At 37.5% G+C, this 20,762-nt stretch overlaps 1 protein-coding gene across 8 annotated transcripts in view; it reads left to right on the forward strand.

Moving 5' to 3' along the window:
* ZCWPW2 (zinc finger CW-type and PWWP domain containing 2) overlaps positions 1 to 20,762 on the forward strand; it is a 139,330-nt gene that overhangs the window by 102,784 nt on the left and 15,784 nt on the right. For 5 of the 8 annotated variants that reach the window (XR_010946894.1, XM_067753553.1, XM_067753550.1 and 2 more), the window contains exon 5: positions 6,543 to 6,589. The exons of the other annotated variants lie outside the window; for them this stretch is intronic. Coding sequence is in view for 4 of the 5 variants with exons in the window: in XM_067753553.1 (XP_067609654.1) it covers positions 6,543 to 6,589 (47 nt within the window). In the remaining variant the exon portion in view is untranslated. The remainder of the gene's footprint in view (positions 1 to 6,542; positions 6,590 to 20,762) is intronic. 8 annotated transcript variants of the gene reach the window in all.

Below are 20,762 nucleotides of genomic sequence, written 5' to 3' on the forward strand. Positions count from 1 at the left end.
CCAGTAAATTGTGGTTCTTTTAATTTGCCAGTAAGCAATTTGTCTTTCCAAATTTGGGGGCAGTGGTTTGCCCTGTGAACTCACTCCCTGAGGGATCTAAGAAGAGTTATTGATTTTCAGTCTGTTCATCCTTTTACTTGTTGTTAGGACGGAGTGGTGACTTCCAAGCTCTTTACTGACGGACAGAAAACTGGACTGTCCTTTTTGTATTTAAGAAAATGCTCTCAGCTGTCATGTTTAAAGAACATACTGACAGTTTTTCTGAGGCCATGAATGGACAAGCTTTAGAAAAATTATTTAAAGAAGAGAAGCCATTGATTTATATTAATATTTGTACCTCTCTCTAATATGGTTGTAAATAAAAATTTTAACATCTGTTATGGGTCATGAGGCATAACCATCACTACTCATTTGGAACATTTTCATTTTCTACCTGCAGCTTCTCTTTTATACTTTAAAAATATGATTTGGATGTAGCTCAGAAGAGGCCCTTTTAATTATCCAAATCTACATTTCCGGTTAACTGCTTTTCACTCTGTATGTGAGGGTCCTTACATGCAGAGATTTCTGAAGGGAGGAAATTAAACCTTTCTCACTAGGGAGAATGCAGCTCTTAGAAAGTAGTTAATGCTGCTGAAGTTGAACGTGGACCTACTGTTACTATCAGAGAAACCGCTAGTGATTGTTTTGTTTTTAAGTATTACATTAGAATTTCCCTTTGGCATTTGAAATTAGAGTGGTTCTCTTGCATTGGAAGACGATTCCGCAACTTTTGAGCATAAAATGTTCCTTGAACAACAGTTTGGATATTTCTGTTCCCAATTCATCTCCCTACTGGAAATTTTACATAAGAATGACTTACGTTTTGAGGAGAAACATAAATTTCTATTCTGTTATCATTAACTCTCAATATATGATCAGGGTCCTTTGGATCCAATTTTAGTTTCTGTGTTTCTTTTTGTGCAGTTTTAGCCATTTGTACAGATTAATATTTCATTGTGATTTTTATTGTTATCAGAGGTCTTCAAAAGAACGGAGGAAAAAAATTTTTAGATACAACAAAACTTATTCTATCTTGTAACTGCTATCAGGTTTCGCTGGGCCACGATCTTATTTTTTCCTCTCTTTTGAAACATTTTGCTATTTTATCATTACTCATCAATTATTTCCAACTATGTTTGAAAGACAAATAATTATTTAAATGGAATAATGATGAAATCACTTAAAAAGAGACAATAGTGAAATATATCATCAATGAACTATTTTTCCTAGTACTACAAGGAGGTCTCTCTCTTTCTCTAACACACATACCAATTAGCTAAAATGGAAGAGAACATTTCTGATTATCTAAAATCCACCAGACATTGTTTTAGGAGCTTTATTTATGTAGATTATATTATTTAAATCTCACAGTATACCAATATATTACTCCTGGGTTATCAGTAAAGAAACTGAAGGTCTGAGAATATACAGTGTTTTATATTTTACACTGTCTAGTATAGTAACTTATGCCGTGTAAATATTCTCTGTATTTCAATTAATACATTATACTAATTTGTTCAGGTACAATGTATATTTCAGATCCATATACTATTTTGAATAAAATACATATATATTTAATTAACTATAAAAAAATTGAGCACCTGTACATATGAAAAATGGTCCCTGCCTTGAGGCACATCTTAGCCTTGCAGAGTGCTTACACATATATAGAAGTAACCATAATATCAGTACAAGTTAGAAAGTTCTATAGACTAAGGTGACTATGGATTTGCAAAAGAGGTGGGAATTTCTCCTAGTTGAAGGATGTGTTGATAGATGGTCTTGTACGTTCATCAGTAGGGAAAAAGTGTACTCCAGAAGAAGGGATTATTTCAAGCACACAGCTGAGCACAGGAAAAAGGGCAGTTTACATGTGGCCAAACAGTTGTAGGTATAAATATAATAACCTGCTCCTCTAGATTTCTGTGTTTTATGCAAATAGCTTTTTAACTACAAAATTTGCTTTTAGATAGCAAGCATTTATTTTCTCTTATATTCATGGGTATTTATCCTTTTTGTTTGTTTTACATGTTCATTGTGAATTAAAATTCTATATTGATAAATTAAATTTCTATACATTTTTCTTTAATGTTAAATGTAACCCTAAAACTTTACAATTAATGTCCATAGCTCTTTGCATTTTTCATTACCACAATATTAAGGTTTCTAAAACATATCTATGAATAAATATTTACATATAATTATTCAATTATGGAATTCCAGATTGAACATTTTTTAAAAATCCAACAGTTGTGCCAATGATTTTTACTAATACACACACGTGTATACTTTTGCTCATATCAAAATAATATCTTGACGTAATTTTCTATACAGTTGACCCTTGAACAACGTGGGTTGGAACTGCGTGAGTCCACTTACATGCAGATTTCAACGAATTCACTTAATAAATATATGGAAAGTTTTGGGGAGATTTGTGACAACTTGAAAAAATTCACAGATGAACTGCATAGCCTAGAAATATTGAAAAAATTAAGAAAAAGGTATGTCATGAATGATTAAAATATATGTAGATACTAGTCTATTTTATCATTTACTGCCATGAAATATGCACAAATCTATTATAAAAAGTTAAAATTTATCAAAATGTATGCAAACACAGATTGTATGTGGAACCATTCATAGTCGAGAGAAATGTAAACAAGCATAAAGATGCAGTATTAAGCCATGATTGCATAAAGATAACTGTGATACATACTGTACTATGGTAATACTTTCCTAGCCATCTCCTGCTGCTGTAGCAGTGAGCCCAAATGTAGTGCACATCTGCTTGAAACGCTGTGACACCAGTCACCTCTACATGAGCACTTCGTCTTTCCACTAAGTTGCATATCACAGTAGAAAGTTCTTTCTCGTGGTTCTCATGTATTTGGTTGGCCAAAAAGTTCATTCGGTTTTAAGTAAAAATAAAAGACGCGTTTTTCATTTTTACCAAGAATTTTATTGAACAATGTATTCACTAACTGAACGAATTTTTTGGCCAGCCCAATATTTTCCATAATATTTACTGCAATACCATAAACCCTGAATAACACCATGGGACCCACAAAGTGCCACTCGTGATGTTGGAAGTGCTCCCAAGAAATAAGTCATGCTTGGTATGTACCGTAGATTGAGGTCTGCAGCTGAAGTTGCCACCATTTCAAGATGGGTGAATCCAACCATTGTTTAAAAATAAAAAAGAGAAGGAAAGGAAATTTGTGAAGCCGTCACTGTGGTTACACCAGCATGTGAAAAACCTTGCACTTTTTGTGCAGTACCTTTTTATCTTGAAGATGTGGCCTTAATGTGGGTGCAGGTTTGCTATCAGAAGGACATACCTTAGACTCTAATATGATTCAAGAAAAAGTGAGGTCATTATTTGCCAACTTAAAGCAAATGGAAGGTGAAGGATCTAAAGTTGGAGAATTTAATGCCTGCAAAGGATGGTTGGATAATTTTAGAAAGAGGTTTGGCTTAAAAGTCAAGATAACAGGAGAAGCAGCTTCTGCTGACCAAGAGGCAAGAGACAAGTTCCCAGACACCATTAAATCACTGAGGAGAAAGGATGTCTGCCTGAACAGATTTTTAATGCAAACGAAAGTGCATTCTGGAAAAAAATGCCACAAAGGATATTTGTTAGTAAGCAAAAGAAGCGAGTATCAGGATTTAAAGCAGGAAAGAATAGGCTAACTGTATGATTTTGTGCAAAGGCAGTTGGGTTTATGATCAGGACTGCCCTTATCCATAAAGCTGCAAACGCATAAAACTTGAAGGGAAAAGATAAACAGCAGCTGCCAGTCTTTTGGTTGTACTACAAGAAGAAGGCCTGGATGACAAGAAGCCTTTTTCTGGATTGGTTTCATCTGTGCTTTGTCCCTGAAGTCAGGAAGTACTTTGCCAGGAAGGGACTGCCTTTTAAAGTTCTTCTGATATTAGACAATGCCCCTGGCCACCCAAAACCCCATGAGTTCAACACTGAAGGCGTCAAAGTGGCCTACTTGCCCCCCAAACACAACGTCTCTAATTCAGAGGGTCATAAGGACCTTGTAAGGCTCATTACTCACAGTGCTCTATGGAAAGGATTGTCAACGCTGTGGAAGAGAATCGTGATAGAACGTTGTGAAAGTCTGGAAGGATTATACCATTGAAGATGCCATTGTTGTTATAGAAAAAGTCGTGAAAGCCATCAAGCCTGAAACAATAAATCACTGCTGGAGAAGACTGTGACCAGATGTTGGGCATACTTCACGGGATTTACGATGGAGCCAATCAAGGAAATCATGAAAGAGATTGTGGATAAGGCAAAAAGGGTGGGGGGCAAAGAGTTTCAAGATATGGATCTTGGAGAAATTCAAGAGCTAAGAGACACCACACGAGAGGAATTAACAGATGAGTGCTTCTGAACCAGGGCTAGATGAGGAAGAGGATGTAGAAGAAGCAGTGCCAGAAAACAAATTGACATCAGACAAGCTGGCAGAAGGTTTCCGAATATTCAAGACGGGCTTTGACTTTTTACGACATGGACTCTTCTATGATATGGGCTAAAGCAAAACAATAGGAACCCTTCTACGATACAGGCACTGAAACTAAAGCAAACGGTGGAAGAAGGGTTGGTACCATATAGAAACATTTTTGGAGAAATGAAAAAGCAAAAAAGTCAGACAGAAATTAAGATGTACTTCTGTAAAGCTACACCAAATATACCTGCCTCTCCTGTCTCCCCTTCCATCTCCTCCACTTTGTCTGCCTCTGCCACCCCTGAGACAGCAAGTCCAACCCCTCCTCCTCTTCCTTCTCCTCGGCCTAGTCAGCATGAAGTTGATGAGGATGAAGATCTTTATGATGATCCACTTCTACTCAATGAATAGTAAATAATCATCTTGCCATACAGTTAATAAACTTATCTGTTGTGTATTATGAGAGTATCTTCATGTGAAAATCGAATACCTGTGTGGCAAGTACTGTATGAGACTTTTTGTGTCCTCATCATCATCAACGCCCAAGTATTCATCATGTAGAACATTGTGTGCAAGGTGTGTTTTGAGGTGGATAGCCTAACCTTATATAGGCATAAGGTGAGTGATGTTTAACATAAAAGTAATAACATGTTAGTTTTCTTACTGTCTTATAACTTTGCTTTCAAAGAATTATATTACCATACAGTATGTCTCTCTTCCTCTCTCTCATAATTGGAGATACTGCATATCAACCTATCATCACAGGTAAGGGTTTTTAAACAAAATGTAAGTGTTTCCCATCCTATCTTATGAGTATGACTGTACTACTCTATGCCATAAAAATGTGATAACCATTCATTCATTAGTGTATAGGAAAGGCTACTGTGAAACAATCATATCAATTACACTAGGCAACCATAAAGCAGTCATGTTGCTGTTTCTTTGTTAAACATGAATTTTATTTTCACATTATCTTTTAATTTTTGATGTCTAGTGTTAGTAATACATATGACATCTACAGTGTTTTGTATCATAGAAGACATTATTGCTGTAGGTACTGACAGGCAGATGATTCATCTTGTAAACAGATAACTTACAGCACTGATATATACAGTACAGTACTGTAAATGTTTTTTCTCTTACTATTTGCTTAATAACATTTTCTTTTCTCTGGCTTACTTTATTGTAAGAATATAGTGTATAATACATATAACATATAAAATATGTGTTACTCGACTCTTTATGTTATCACTAAGGCTTCCAGTCAACAGTAGGCTATTAGTTGTTAAGTTTTAGGGTAGTCAAAAATTATACGTGGATTTTTCACTGTGCAAGGGGTCTGCACTTTAAATCCACATGTTGTTCAAAGGTCATCTGTTCTCTATTTGATTAGACTCTTCATTATTGCTGAGTCTTTCTCTGATGCACTGTTGGCAGCTCAGGGACCCCAGATGGAGGCAGCAGGCATAAAACTTAGGGATTTGTAGTCAAATGGATCTGCCCCCACTGCATGACCTCATGCAGTGAAGTGCAGATGGAGTACGCCCCTTTTAAAACTATCATGAGGATTAAATAAGATATTGTCTCTATAAAGTCTTTGTTACATGTCTGGCTGGTAGTATGGGGTTGGCCAAAAAGTTCGTTAGAGTTTTTCCAAACTTTTTGGCCAGCCCAGTAGATGTACACGTAGAGGTAGCTGGGATTTAATTCCAGATCCTACATACTCTAGAGCACATAGGCTGACCATAAGCTGTCTAGAAATGAGATACACTAGATGCTAGCTGGTGGACATCCAACCAGCCATCAGATTTAAGGGAGGAGGTTTGTCAAATAAGTATACCAATCCCTGATGTTACTACTTTTGGATTACTTTGTTTTACTCAACTCTGGGAGCTGAGTTTGTTAGCATTTTGATCAAAAGAACCACTGAAAACACATATCATGGTATGAGAAAGTAGAAAATTCTAACTGTGTAATGTTGCATTTATTTGAATCGGAGTGTAGTTCACTTTTTTGAAGCAGCCATACCTTATTATCTTACAGACAAATCCAAAGCAGATGGCAAAGTTGCTGTGGTGGCCAAGAAAGGGGTAAGATCATGTTTTATTAAATCAAATATACAGACTTCAAATTCAATCTGATTAACACTATTTTTAAAAGAAAATTAAATTAATATTTTAAATCAAAATGACATATAATCAAATTTTTCTTCTAAATGTTAGTTGACACTAAAAATTTAATATTTATAGTTACTTTTATCAATGTTATAGAATTATCAAATATTAGAATAATAGAAAATTGTAAGTTAACAAGTAAACAATTGCTTTTATTTGTACATACTCTCATATACTAAAATATTTTTAATATGTCATGTTATTATAATGTATGGAAAATTCAAATAATTAAAATTCACAGCTTAATATGGACTTTACCTTAAAGTTAAGTAGAGAACAGTATCAGACATTTGTATGAATCTTTTTAATGAAAATTTATAAAGTTAATAGCATTTTAAAAGAATTTTTAAAATTTAACATGTCATTCTATACATTGTGTGTGGAGATATGTTTAACTCTAGTTACTGTCAAAACTGTGATTGGGATAGGTTGAGCCTTGACAGTCTCCTTAAGTGACAGTATTCTCGAATAGTAGTTTCTCTCCTTGTGTCCACCACTATCAATGCTTTTCCCACTCCCTTGCCAGCTTTAGATATCACCAATTTTTACATATTTGCCAATATTTGAAAGGAGAAAAATATGCCATTTTTATTTCAATCTGCTGTTATTTATTCTTTTATTTTAGTGAGGTTGAGCATTTTTCATATATTTATTGGACATATTTCTTCTGAAAACTGCCTGTGCATATCCTTGCCCATTTCTTCCATGAGCTTTTTTTACTTTGATTGATTGATTTATAGGTTGAACTGCTTCTTTGGATCTTCATTTCCTTATGAAGGCTCCCCTGTCACATAAAACTTACCTTAGATAAATTTGTATGCTTTTCTCTTTTTAATCTATCTTTTGTTACAGGGGCCCCAACTGAGAGCTTAGAAGAATAGAGGAAAAAGACATTTTTCCTCCCCTACACTAAAACCAGTTATCCGAATACCATTTATTGACTAATAAATAATCTTTCCCTTCTTTACTTTACTGTTTTTCTTTTGTTATCTTCTTTATAGTATATAGTATACCTTCTTCATAATATAACATACGGCATTTAACGTGTCAAAATATCTGTTTCTATATCACGTATCTAGTCTTAAAAGAATTCTAAATTGCTATAATTATTGTTTCTCTATCTTTTCTTTAATGTGTGGATTGGTGATCCTTCATTACCCTACTTTTTCAAAAATTGTTTTCATAGTTCTTGCCTGTTTAGTTTTTCAGATTGTATGTATATTATGATGAATTGACATTTTAAAAACCCTTTCTGTTTGGGGAGAGACTGTCCCTCCCAAGACTAGCACAGGGTACATCTTTCATATGGACCAACTAATTCCAAACCCACATCACCCAACTACCTTCTTATCAAATTCTCAAATACCAAGCCAGTATTGCCCCTGCCCTAAATTATCCCAGGCCCAGGTTCCAGCCAATGGAGACCACCCCTCTAGACCAAAGCCTTCCAGAATTATTCAAAGTAGCCAGTCCTAAACTGTTTACCCTACCCTACATTTCCTTTCCCATGGAAACCTCAATAAAGGCACAATTTAAATAGTTTTAACAACATACGGATGAACTTTAGAAATATTTAGTTAATTCTCCCAGGAAAAATTCTGTTGAGGTGATGATTGGTATTGTAGAAAATCTATGTATTCATTTGGAGAGAAATTACATGTTTATAAAGTGAATGCACACACGTAGAAATATGTCTCTTTATCATTTTTTCTTTAGTTTTTTTCAATGTAGAATTTTACATATTTCTAACTAAGGCCTTCCCACATTATTTGTTACTAATTGGAAAAGGATCTCTTTTTTCTAATGAAAAAGAAAATCATTTTTATTTATTTATTTTTGGTTGCATTGGGTCTTCGTTGCTGTATGTGGGCTTTCTCTAGTTGTGGCAAGTGGGGGCTACACTTTGTTGCGGTGTGTGGGCTTCTCATTACAGTGGCTTCTCGTTGCAGAGCTTGGGTTCCAGCCGTGCAGGCTTCAGTAGTTGCAGCACGCAGGCTGCTTCTACTTAGTAGTTGCGGCACGTGGGCCCTAGAGTGCAGGCTCAGTAGTTGTGGTGCACAGGCTTAGTTGCTCCATGGCATGTGGGATCTTCCCGGACCAGGGATCGAACCCTTGTCCCCTGCGTTGGCAGGTGGATTCTTAACCACTCTGCCACCAGGAAGCCCCCTCTAAACTTTTTTAGCTTATATATAGAAAGTATGTATGTATGCATATCTTTTTTTCTAACACTTTATTTTTATTAATGCCAAGAGTTTAACTTATACCTCTTGAAAGGCAAAATTAATGACCACTTTTCTTGATTTATACATTTATGTATAAGGAATTCAAGCTATTATATTTTCGGATAAAAAAAATTTTCCCCCAAATTATTGCAAAAATTCTTCATAATAAGCAGGAAAATTTCATTAGCCCAATTGCAGAAATCGCTTACATTTTATGAGTAGATGTCTGGATATTTGTGCTAATTAATAAGCTTGCTTATTAACATAGAATTCATGTACTGCAGCTCACTTGATTCACTTAGCTTTATATGCATCTTTCCACAAAGATAAATATTATAATAGATCTCTACGGCTGGCTTCTAGCACCAGGCAGAGAGATACCTCAGGAAAGAATAGTAAGTAGAAGAACCCCTTGGGAAGAGTCACAGTCACGTTTCAAAACTCATTTAATTTCCTTTTGGATTTTACTTTTCTTCACCTTTCCATAGACCAGTGTTCCCAAAACTTGAATCATTCAGGTATTCCATCATCATTTTGCCATTTTCTGTGCTGTTAGTTACTGTAGTTTTCTTTCATTTGATTAACCTTTTTAGTAATTTAATTTTTTTATTGAGGTAAAATTTAAACACCGTGAAATGCACAGACCTTAAGGGTGGAGTTTGATGAGTTTTTCTTAAGTGTATATACCCATGTAACTACCATTCCAGATTAAAATAGAGAACATTTTCATTACCCCAAAAAGTGTCCTAACCAAAATTTTAAGATGTAAATGTACTCTTTTGATGTGAGTTGCATTTTCAAATATATAAATAAATATATATTAATATAGAAAATTGTCCATTTATCACTTTAAATCATCAGCGTAAACCTTCACATAGAAAGTTCTTTTTGTACTAATTTCAGTTTCTCTGTTCTCAAACTCTGTGCCACTCTATGGCAGTATTATGAAACAGCCTTCCAGGGGAGTGATTTTTAACAAGATATTCTTTAGTAACTTAAAAACTAAACCTGCCTGATTAGGTTGCAAGCTTATCTTGAATTAAAATCTATAGGAATTCTGTAGGATAACTATTAGTAGGAAAGTAGTAAAATTAGACAAAATGGATTAATTGTTGATATCCAGAAACTTTTATATACCATTTATGAGAACAAGCAAAGACCCCTTGATTTAGAGTAACTCTTTTCTGGTGTGGATGATTATATTTGTTTCTTAAATAGAAAAGTCTACTATGGGACTTATATATTGGCTTAACCCTGTTTTTGACTTGACTTTCAGTTTATGGATCTGACTTCAATCAAACTGACCTCCTTGTAGGCGCCTCTTGTTTTCAGGGGTTTCAGGTCTGAAGGGGAGTGTTTTGAGAGGTGGAAGTGGTGGGGGGTATCCTAATCCGATGACTTGTCCCAGTGCACTGATTTATCTGAGAAAATTCAAAGTTTAGTTATGCAGACCTGGTACTTGGTAAACAGAAATTCATCTTTATCAGTAATATCCTCTCTTAACTTTTAAGAATTGTTTTCATCCTAATTACTAAAAAACAAAATATCATTTTTAAAATGTCACCATGTATAATAATAGAAGATTGTATTAATTTTTGTTTTTCTGCACATTATGCCCATTTGAAAATTCACTCAAGGTATTAATTCACTTGGAATTCAAGTTTAGTAATACTTAAAATCTAGTGTCACAGATTCCAGAAATTCAAAACTTTTCAACCATAACTCTCCACGTTTTCTATTCTATATTTTAACTTTGAGCCAGAAGGCAATAAAAAGAATTCTACAAAATGTGATTGCTCTTTTGTTAAGATACAAAAACCTTTTCAACTTGAGTCCTACTAATCACATGAAGAGCAGGTGTTGTCCTTTGTTATTTGGGACTAAAGGTTGTATTATGCAGCTTTCTTCAGTTTTGTTGATTATATTCATTACAAGTATAGTCCTTTCTCTCATCCAGACACACAAATTATGACTCCAACATCAAGCTACACACACGATGAATCTGGGTTTCTTCCAAAGTTTGGGATATTTCTCATTCACCGTCACCTTCCTCATCCCATTCCATTAAAACCAAAACCAATCTTACTAATCCATAGAAAAGTGCATATAACATACAAAAGGAATTTGAATGTAGCTATTGCACTAGATATTAAAAATGATCTTTCTATGTCTAATAGAAATAGCTATTGTTTTCCTGTTTGCAGAGGGAAGTTGTTATCATTGGAAAAAGTATGCTAGTGAAAATTAGTAGAATTTACATATAACTTATTAGAATGAATCTATAATTTTAAATTTATAAACATTTGGCTTCTGCCCATAATAGCTTCTTCAAACTTTTTATTTATATTAGACAACACAAGCCTATTTCTTTTCTTTGAAGACACATAAATTATTACTTTAAATTCTTTAAAATTGTAATGACTTTGGGGTGATATTTTTTATGTACTAATACCTTTACTTTGCTTCAAAAATAATTTGCTCTGTTATGAAATATGTATATTAGGTACACATCTTAAATCTGTACTCCCCCACATACTGGGAACACAGTCACCCAGATCAAACAAAGGGAGGTGTATCTTGCATATCCTTCCATGAATCTAGGCTCAAGAATGTCTTTCATTTCAACCTCTGGGATCCTCAGCTGATGTAAAGACTTGGATCCAAATAAAATATTTTAAAGAATAGTCTTTTTTTTAAAAAAAAGTGTGCTGTTGTGCAGAGTCTGTCTATTCCTGTGTAGGGGAGATCATCTTCTTTTGCATGTTGCTGAGGATTAATGTTCAGAATTTGACAGTGATTGTGGGTTAAAGAATCGGGCCAATTATCCTTACTACTCAAGTTGATGGAGAGAAAAGTGGTAAAATAGATAATGAAGGTCTCAAAATTTGTTCTTTAGTCCAGAAAGAATAGTGTAATATGGGTACTATAATCATTGAATGTTCTCTGTACATCGGCTTTTTAGGATTTAATTGAAATACGTAGATTCTAGAAAGTCTTCCTGAGAAATCTTACCTTTTCCCAACATTCCTCTTGCTAAAATATCCAGTGACTTAGGAAAAACTATACACAAATAGGAATTGTTTTCAACAGACTTGGATTTTTAGACAGTGTCCAATTGCAAGTCAAATAATCTAACTTACCAGCTTCATTCAATCGGATAAACAACTGATATAAGTTCTGCTTTTTTCTGATTTCCATGGAACTCTTTCCTCTCTGGACACTCTGTTCCTATTAGTCCTTAGTATTCTGAAGCTCTATATAAATGTGAGTACAATCTGTGCTATTTAAAAAATAATAAACTTCCTGAATTTCTGTGTTCTATCACTGGTATAGCTAGATGGTCAAAGACTGTTTAAAAAAAAAATCAAGTGCAAGACTTCAGAATTTATCAGTGAAGTACATAGTCATATAGTTCCTTGAGGTGTCCTGTTACTTCTGTCCTCAGCCAAGATTGGGAGGTGTTAATAGAAGGCCTTTTCATGCCTTCTGTTTAAGGTGGTCTAGTGGTCAATTTCTATTTTAGGGGAAAATATTCTCCTGTGTCTCAGCTCACTGCTTGACCACACACTCCAGTATTTTTTCTAGTAAGCTCCTCAAAGCAGAGAAATCCACAGTGCTTTAGTGTGAACTTATACATGGCTGAAGAGAGTGCAAGGGACAACTAGATGTTTATAAGTCATGTTGCCAGGGACTGGTCTCTGATATTGTCCAAATCTCACAGGAATACCCCTCTACTGAAGATTGACCAGAGTGAAACATTGGTCATTAGCAGATATCTATGTAAGAAACACTGGATTTGTAGATGATCTGTTGAAATCATGTTTAAATAGGGCTAGAAAATGATCATTTCAACCTTCCTTCGTTTTCAAAGAAGTGTTAAAAACAAATATTATCTGAACCCGAAGACTTAACTTTATTATTGGTACTCTCCAGATACTCAGATTAAGTAATAACCATCTTTTACAATGTTGCATGAAACCAGTTTTCTTCCTTTTCCAAGCATATATTTCCCAGCAGATTTACTAAAGGGGAATGAGAATATTGGCTTTTCCTTCTATATGATGACTTTTGACAAGGAGTTTATGTACATTATTCAAGATACAGATTCATTCTTTTGTCAAAGTAGGCAGCTCTTTACTGATTACTGACTGACAATTATTCTCAAAAGGTTACAAAACATATTTATGTCTTCTATGAGCATAAATTGCTAATCAAAATTTTACAGCCTCAGATTTAGCACAGCTAACACACTTGTTCTTCTTGCTTAAAGAGATTTTTAATTTTGGGACTTCCCTGGAGGTCCAGTGGTTAACACTCCATGCCTCCACTGCAGGGGGCTTGGGTTCGATCCCTGGTTGGGGAACTAAGATCCTGCATGCCACACGGCCAAAAGAAAAAAAAAAAAGGTTTTCTTTGTTGTTGTTGTTGTTTTCTGTGTGTGTGTGTGTGTGTTTTGTTTTACATCTTCATTGGAGTATAATTGCTTTACAATGGTGTGTTAGTTTCTGCTTTATAACAAAGTGAATCAGTTATACATATACATATGTTCCCATATCTCTTCCCTCTTGCGTCTCCCTCCCTCCCACCCTCCCTATCCCACCCCTTTAGGTGGTCACAAAGCACCAAGCTGATCTCCCTGTGCTATGCAGCTGCTTCCCACTAGCTATCTATTTTACGTTTGGTAGTGTATATATGTCCATGCCACTCTCTCGCTTTGTCACAGCTTACCCTTCCCCCTCCCCATATCCTCAAGTCCATTCTCTAGTAGGTCTGTGTCTTTATTCCTGTCTTACCCCTAGGTTCTTCATGACATTTTTTTATTCTTAAATTCCATATATTTGTGTTAGCATATGGTATTTGTCTTTCTCTTTCTGACTTACTTCACTCTGTGTGACAGACTCTAGGTCCATCCACCTCATTACAAATAGCTCAATTTCGTTTCTTTTTATGGCTGAGTAATATTCCATTGTAATATGTGCCACATCTTCTTTATCCATTCATCCGATGACGGGCACTTAGGTTGTTTCCATGTCCAGGCTATTGTAAATAGAGCTGCAATGAACATTTTGCTACATGACTCTTTTTGAATTATGGTTTCCTCAGGGTATATGCCCAGTAGTGGGATTGCTGGGTCATATGGTAGTTCTGTTTGTAGTTTTTTAAGGAACTTCCATACTGTTCTCCATAGTGGCTGTACCAATTCACATCCCCACCAGCAGTGCAAGAGTGTTCCCTTTTCTCCACACCCTCTCCAGCATTTATTGTTTCTAGATTTTTTGATGATGGCCATTCTGACTGGTGTGAGATGATATCTCATTGTACTTTTGATTTGCATTTCTCTAATGATTAATGATGTTGAGCATTCTTTCATGTGTTTGTTGGCAGTCTGTATATCTTCTTTGGAGAAATGTCTATTTAGGTCATCTGCCCATTTTTGGATTGGGGTGTTTGTTTTTTTGTTATTGAGCTGCATGAGCTGCTTGTAAATTTTGGAGATTAATCGTTTGTCAGTTGCTTCATTTGCAAATATTTTCTCCCATTCTGAGGGTTGTCTTTTGGTCTTGTTTCTGGTTTCCTTTGCTGTGCAAAAGCTTTGAAGTTTCATTAGGTCCCATTTGTTTATTTCTGTTTTTATTTCCATTTCTCTAGGAGGTGGGTCAAAAAGGATCTTGCTGTGATTTATGTCATAGAGTCTTCTGCCTATGTTTTCCTCTAAGAGTTTGACAGTTTCTGGCCTTACATTTAGGTCTTTAATCCATTTTGAGCTTATCTTTGTGTATGGTGTTAGGGAGTGATTAATCTCATATTTTTACATGTACCTGTCCAGTTTTTCCAGCACCACTTATTGAAGAGGCTCTCCTTTCTCCATGGTACATTCCTGCCTCCTTTATCAAAGATAAGGTGACCATATGAGCATGGGTTTACCTCTGGGCTTTCTATCCTGTTCCACTGATCTATTTCTGTTTTTGTGCCAGTACCAAACTGTCTAGATTACTGTAGCTTTGCAGTGTAGTCTGAAGTCAGGGAGCCTGATTCCTCCAGGTCCGTTTTTCACTCTCAAGATTGCTTTGGCTGTTCGGGGTCTTTTGTGTTTCCATACAAATTGTGAAATTTTTTGTTCTAGTTCTGTGAAAAATGCCAGTGGTAGTTTGATAGGGATTGCATTGAATCTGTAGATGGCTTTGGGCAGTAGAGTCATTTTCACAATGTTGATTCTTCCAATCCAAGAACATGGTATATCTCTCCTTCTATTTGTATCATCTTTCTTTTATCAGTGTCTTATAATTTTCTGCATAGAGGTCTTTTGTCTCCTTACATAGGTTTATTCCTAGATATTTTATTCTTTTTGTTGCAGTGGTAAATGGGAGTGTTTTCTTGATTTCACTTTCAGATTTTTCATCATTACTGTATAGGAATGCCAGAGATTTCTGTGCATTACTTTTGTATCCTGCTACCTTACCAAATTCATTGATTAGCTCTGGTAGTTTTCTGGTAGCATCTTTAGGATTCTCTATGTATAGTATCATGTCATCTTCAAACAGTGACAGCTTTACTTCTTCTTTTCCGATTTGGATTCCTTTTATTTCTTTTTCTTCTCTGATTGCTGTGGCTAAAACTTCCAAAACTATGTTGAATAAGAGTTGTGAGAGTGGGCAACCTTGTCTTGTTCCTGATCTTAGTGGAAATGCTTTCAGTTTTTCACCACTGAGGACGATGTTGGCTGTGGGTTTGTCATATATGGCCTTTATTATGTTGAGGAAAGTTCCCTCTGTGCCTACTTTCTGCAGGGTTTTTATCATAAATGGGTGTTGAATTTTGTCGAAAGCTTTTTCTGCATCTATTGAGATGATCATATGGTTTTTCTCCTTCAGTTTGTTAATATGGTGTATCACGTTGATAGATTTGCGTATATTAAAGAATCCTTGCATTCCTGGAATAAACCCCACTTGATCATGGTGTATGATCCTTTTAATGTGCTGTTGGATTCTGTTTGCTAGGATTTTGTTGAGGATTTTTGCATCTATGTTCATCAGTGATATTGGCCTGTAGTTTTCTTTCTTTGTGACATCCTTGTCTGGTTTTGGTCAGAGGGATGGTGGCCTTGTAGAATGAGTTTGGGAGTGTTCCTCCCTCTGCTATATTTTGGAAGAGTTTGAGAAGGATAGGTGTTAGCTCTTCTCTAAATGTTTGATAGAATTCGCCTGTGAAGCCATCTGGTCCTGGGCTTTTGTTTGTTGGAAGATTTTTAATCACAGTTTCAATATCAGTGCTTGTGATTGGTCTGTTCATATTTTCTATTTCTTCTTGATTCAGTCTTGGCAGTTGTGCATTTCTAAGAATTTGTCCATTTCTTCCAGGTTGTCCATTTTATTGGCATAGAGTTGCTTGTAGTAATCTCTCATGATCTTTTGTATTTCTGCAGTGTCAGTTGTTACTTCTCCTTTTTCATTTATAATTCTATTGATTTGAGTCTTCTCCCTTTTTTTCTTGATGAGTCTGGCTAATGGTTTATCAATTTACTTTATCTTCTCAAAGAACCAGCTTTTAGTTTTATTGATCTTTGCTGTTGATTCCTTCATTTCTTTTTCATTTATTTCTGATCTGATCTTTATGATTTCTTTCCTTCTGCTAACTTTGGGGTTCTTTTGTTCTTCTTTCTCTAATTGCTTTAGGTGCAAGGTTAGGTTGTTTATTTGAGATGTTTCCTGTTTCTGAAGGTAGGATTGTATTGCTATAAACTTCCCTCTTAGAACTGCTTTTGCTGCATCCCATAGGTTTTGGGTCGTCGTGTCTCCATTGTCATTTGTTTCTAGGTATTTTTTGATTTCCTCTTTGATTTCTTCAGTGATCACTCGTTATTAAGTAGTGTATTGTTTAGCCTCCATGTGTTTGTATTTTTTACAGATCTTTTCCTGTAATTGATATCTAGTCTCATAGCATTGTGGTCGGAAAAGATACTTGATACAATTTCAATTTTCTTAAATTTACCAAGGCTTGATCTGTAACCCAAGATATGATCTATCCTGTAGAATGTTCCATGAGCACTTGAGAAAAATGTGTATTCTATTGCTTTTGGATGGAATGTCCTATATATATCAATTAAGTTCATCTTGTTTAATGTATCATTTAAAGCTTGTGTTCCCTTATTTATTTTCATTTTGGTTGATCTGTCCATGGGTGAAAGTGGGGTGTTAAAGCCCCCTACCATGAACGTGTTACTGTCGATTTCCCCTTTTATGGCTGTTAGTATTTGCCTTATGTATTGAGTTGCTCCTGTGTTGGGTGCATAAATATTTACAATTGTTATATCTTCTTCTTGGATCAATCCCTTGATCATTATGTAGTGTCCTTCTTTGTCTCTTTTAATAGTCTTTATTTTAAAGTTTATTTTGTCTGATATGAGAATTGCTCCTCCAGCTTTCTTTTGGTTTCCATTTGCATGGAATATCTTTTTCCATCCCCTTACTTTCAGTCTGTATGTGTCTCTAGGTCTGAAGTGGGTCTCTTGTAGACAGCATATATAGGGGTCTTGTTTTTGTATCCATTCAGCCAGTCTGTGTCTTTTGGTGGGAGCATTTAATCCATTTACATTTAAGGTAATTATTGATATGTATGGTCCTTTTCCCATTTTCTTAATTGTTTTGGGTTTGTTATTGTAGGTCTTTTCCTTCTCTTGTGTTTCTTGCCTAGAGAAGATCCTTTAGCATTTGTTGTAAAGGTGGTTTGGTGGTGCTGAACTCTCTCAGCTTTTGCTTGCCTATAAAGGTTTTAATTTCTCCATCAACTCTGAATGAGATCCTTGTTGGGTAGAGTAATCTTGGTTGTAGGTTTTTCTCCTTCATCACTTTAAATATGTCCTGCCAGTCCCTTCTGGATTGCAGAGTTTCTGCTGAAAGATCAGCTGTTAACCTTATGGGGATTCCTTTGTGTGTTATTTGTTGTTTTTCCCTTGGTGCTTTTTTTTTTGAGAGGTATGCGGGCCTCCCACCGCTGTGGCCTCTCCTGCCATGGAGCACAGGCTCCAGACGCGCAGGCCCAGTGGCCATGGCCCACAGGCCCAGCCGCTCCATGGCATGTGGGATCCTCCTGGACTGGGGCACGAAACCATGTCCCCTGCATCGGCAGGCAGACTCCCAACCACTGTGCCACCGGGGAACCCCCCTTGCTGCTTTTAAAATGTTTTCTTTGTATTTAATTTTTGACAGTTTGATTAATATGTGTCTTGGCGTGTTTCTCCTTGGATTTATCCTGTATGGGACTCTCTGTGCTTCCTGGACTTGATTAACTCTTTCCTTTCCCATTAGGGAAGTTTTCAACTATAATCTCTTCAAGTATTTTCTCAGTCCCTTTCTTTTTCTCTTCTTCTTCTGGAACCCCTATAATTCGAATGTTGGTGCATTTAATGTTGTCCCAGAGGTCTCTGAGACTGTCCTCAGTTCTTTTCATTCTTTTTTCTTTATTCTGCTCTGCAGTAGTTATTTCCACTATTTTATCTTCCAGGTCACTTATCCGTTCTTCTGCCTCAGTTATTCTGCTATTGATCCCATCTAGAGTATTTTTAATTTCACTTATTGTGTTGTTCATCATTGCTTGTTTCGTCTTTAGTTCTTCTAGGTCCTTGTTAAATGTTTCTTGCATTTTGTCTATTCTATTTCCAAGATTTTGGATCATCTTTACTATCATTATTCTGAATTGTTTTTCAGGTAGGCTGCCTATTTCCTCTTCATTTGTTAGGTCTGGTGGGTTTTTATCTTGCTCCTTCATCTGCTATGTGTTTTTCTGTCTTTTCATTTTGCTTATCTTACTGTGTTTGGGGTCTCCTTTTGCAGGCTGTTCATGGTTCCCGTTGTTTTGGGTGCCTGTCCCTGGTGGAGGGGACTAGTGCCTGTGTTCTGGTGGAATAGGCTGGATCTTGTCTTTCTGGTGGGAAGGTCCACGTCTGGTGGTGTGTTTTGGGGTGTCTGTGGACTTATTTTGGTTTTAGACAGCATCTCTGCTACTAGGTGGGGTTGTGTTCCTGTCTTGCTAGTTTGGCATAGGGTGTCCAGCACTGTAGCTTGCTGGTCATTGAGTGAAGCTGGGTCTTGGTGTTGAGATGGAGATCTCTGGGAGATTTTTGCCGTTTGATATTATGTGTAGCTGGGAGGTCTCTTGTGGACCAGTGTCCTGAAGTTGGGTCTCCCACCTTAGAGGCACAGCACTGGCTCTTGGCTGCAGCACCAAGAGCCTTTCATCCAGATGGCTCAGAATAAAAGGGAGAAAAAGTAGAAGGAAAGAAAGAAGATAAGATAAAATAAAGTTATTAAAGTAAAAATAATTATTAAGAAAAAAAATTTTTTTAAAGAAAAAAAAACGGGTGCTTCCCTGGTGGCGCAGTGGTTGAGAGTCCGCCTGCCGATGCAGGGGACACGGGTTCATGCCCAGGTCCTGGAAGATCCCACATGCCGCGGAGTGGCTGGGCCGGTGAGCCATGGCCACTGAGCCTGCGCGTCCGGAGCCTGTGCTCCGCAAGGGGAGAGGCCACGACAGTGAGAGGCCCGCGTACAGCAAAACAAACAAACAAACAACAACAAAAAACGGACTGAAAGAACCATAGGACAAATGGTGAAAGCAAAGCTCTAGGGACAAAATCTCACAGAGAAGCATACACATACTCACAAAAAGAGGAAAAGGGGAAAAAATAATAAATCTTGCTCTCAAAGCCCACCTCCTCAATTTGGGATGATTCGTTGTCTATTCATGTATTCCACAGCTGCAGGGTACATCAAGTTGATTGTGGAGCTTCAATCCGCTGCTTCTGAGGCTGCTGGGAGAGATTTCCCTTTCTCTTCTTTGTTCGCACAGCTCCTGGGGCTCAGCTTTGGATTTGGCTACGCCTCTGTTTGTAGGTCGCCGGAGGGCGTCTGTTCTTCGCTCAGGCAGGACGTGGTTAAAGGAGCAGCTGCTTCGGGGACTCTGGCTCACTCAGGCCATGGGGTGGGAGGGGTGCGGATGCGGGGCGAGTCTGCGGCGGCAGAGGCCAGTGGGACGTTGCACCAGCCTGAGGCACGCCGTGCGTTCTCCCGGGGAAGTTGTCCCTGGATCCTGGGACCCTGGCAGTGGCAGGCTGCACAGGCTCCCCGGAAGGGAGGTGTGGATAGTGACCTGTGCTCGCACACAGGCTTCTTGGTGGCGCCAGCAGCAGCCTTGGCGTCTCATGCCCGTCTCTCGGGTCCGCGCTGTTAGCCACGGCTCGCGCCCGTCTCTGCAGCTCCTTTAAGCAGCGCTCTTAATCCCCTCTCCTCGCGCACCAGGAAACAAAAGAGGGAATAAAAAGTCTTGCTTCTTCCTTCTTCGTCAGGTCCAGACTTTTTCCCCCGGACTCCCTCCCGGCTAGCCGTGGTGCACTAACCCCCTGCAGGCTGTGTTCACGCTGCCAACCCCAGTCCTCTCCCTGCACTCCGACCAAAGCCCCGTCCACCCCAGCGGGTAAGCAGACAAGCCTCTCAGGCTGGTGAGTGCCGGTCGGCACTGATCCTCTGTGCAGGAATCTCTCTGCTTTGCCCTCCGCACCCCTGTTGCTGTGCTCTTCTTCGCGGCTCCGATGCTTTTCCCCTCCGCCACCCGCAGTCTCCGCCCGCGAAGGGGCTTCCTAATGTGTGGAAACTTTTCCTCCTTCACAGCTCCCTCCCACTGGTGCAGGTCCTGTCCCTATTCTTTTGTCTCTGTTTATTCTTTTTTCTTTTGCCCTACCCAGGTACGTGGGGACTTTCTTGCCTTTTGGGAGGTCTGAGGTTTTCTCCAGCGTTCAGTAGGTGTTCTGTAGGAGTTGTTCCACGTGTAGATGTATTTCTGGTGTATCTGTGGGGAGGAAGGTGATGTTCGCG

Source organism: Pseudorca crassidens, chromosome 10 (assembly GCF_039906515.1).
Source record: "Pseudorca crassidens isolate mPseCra1 chromosome 10, mPseCra1.hap1, whole genome shotgun sequence".
Classification (NCBI taxonomy): domain Eukaryota; kingdom Metazoa; phylum Chordata; class Mammalia; order Artiodactyla; family Delphinidae; genus Pseudorca; species Pseudorca crassidens.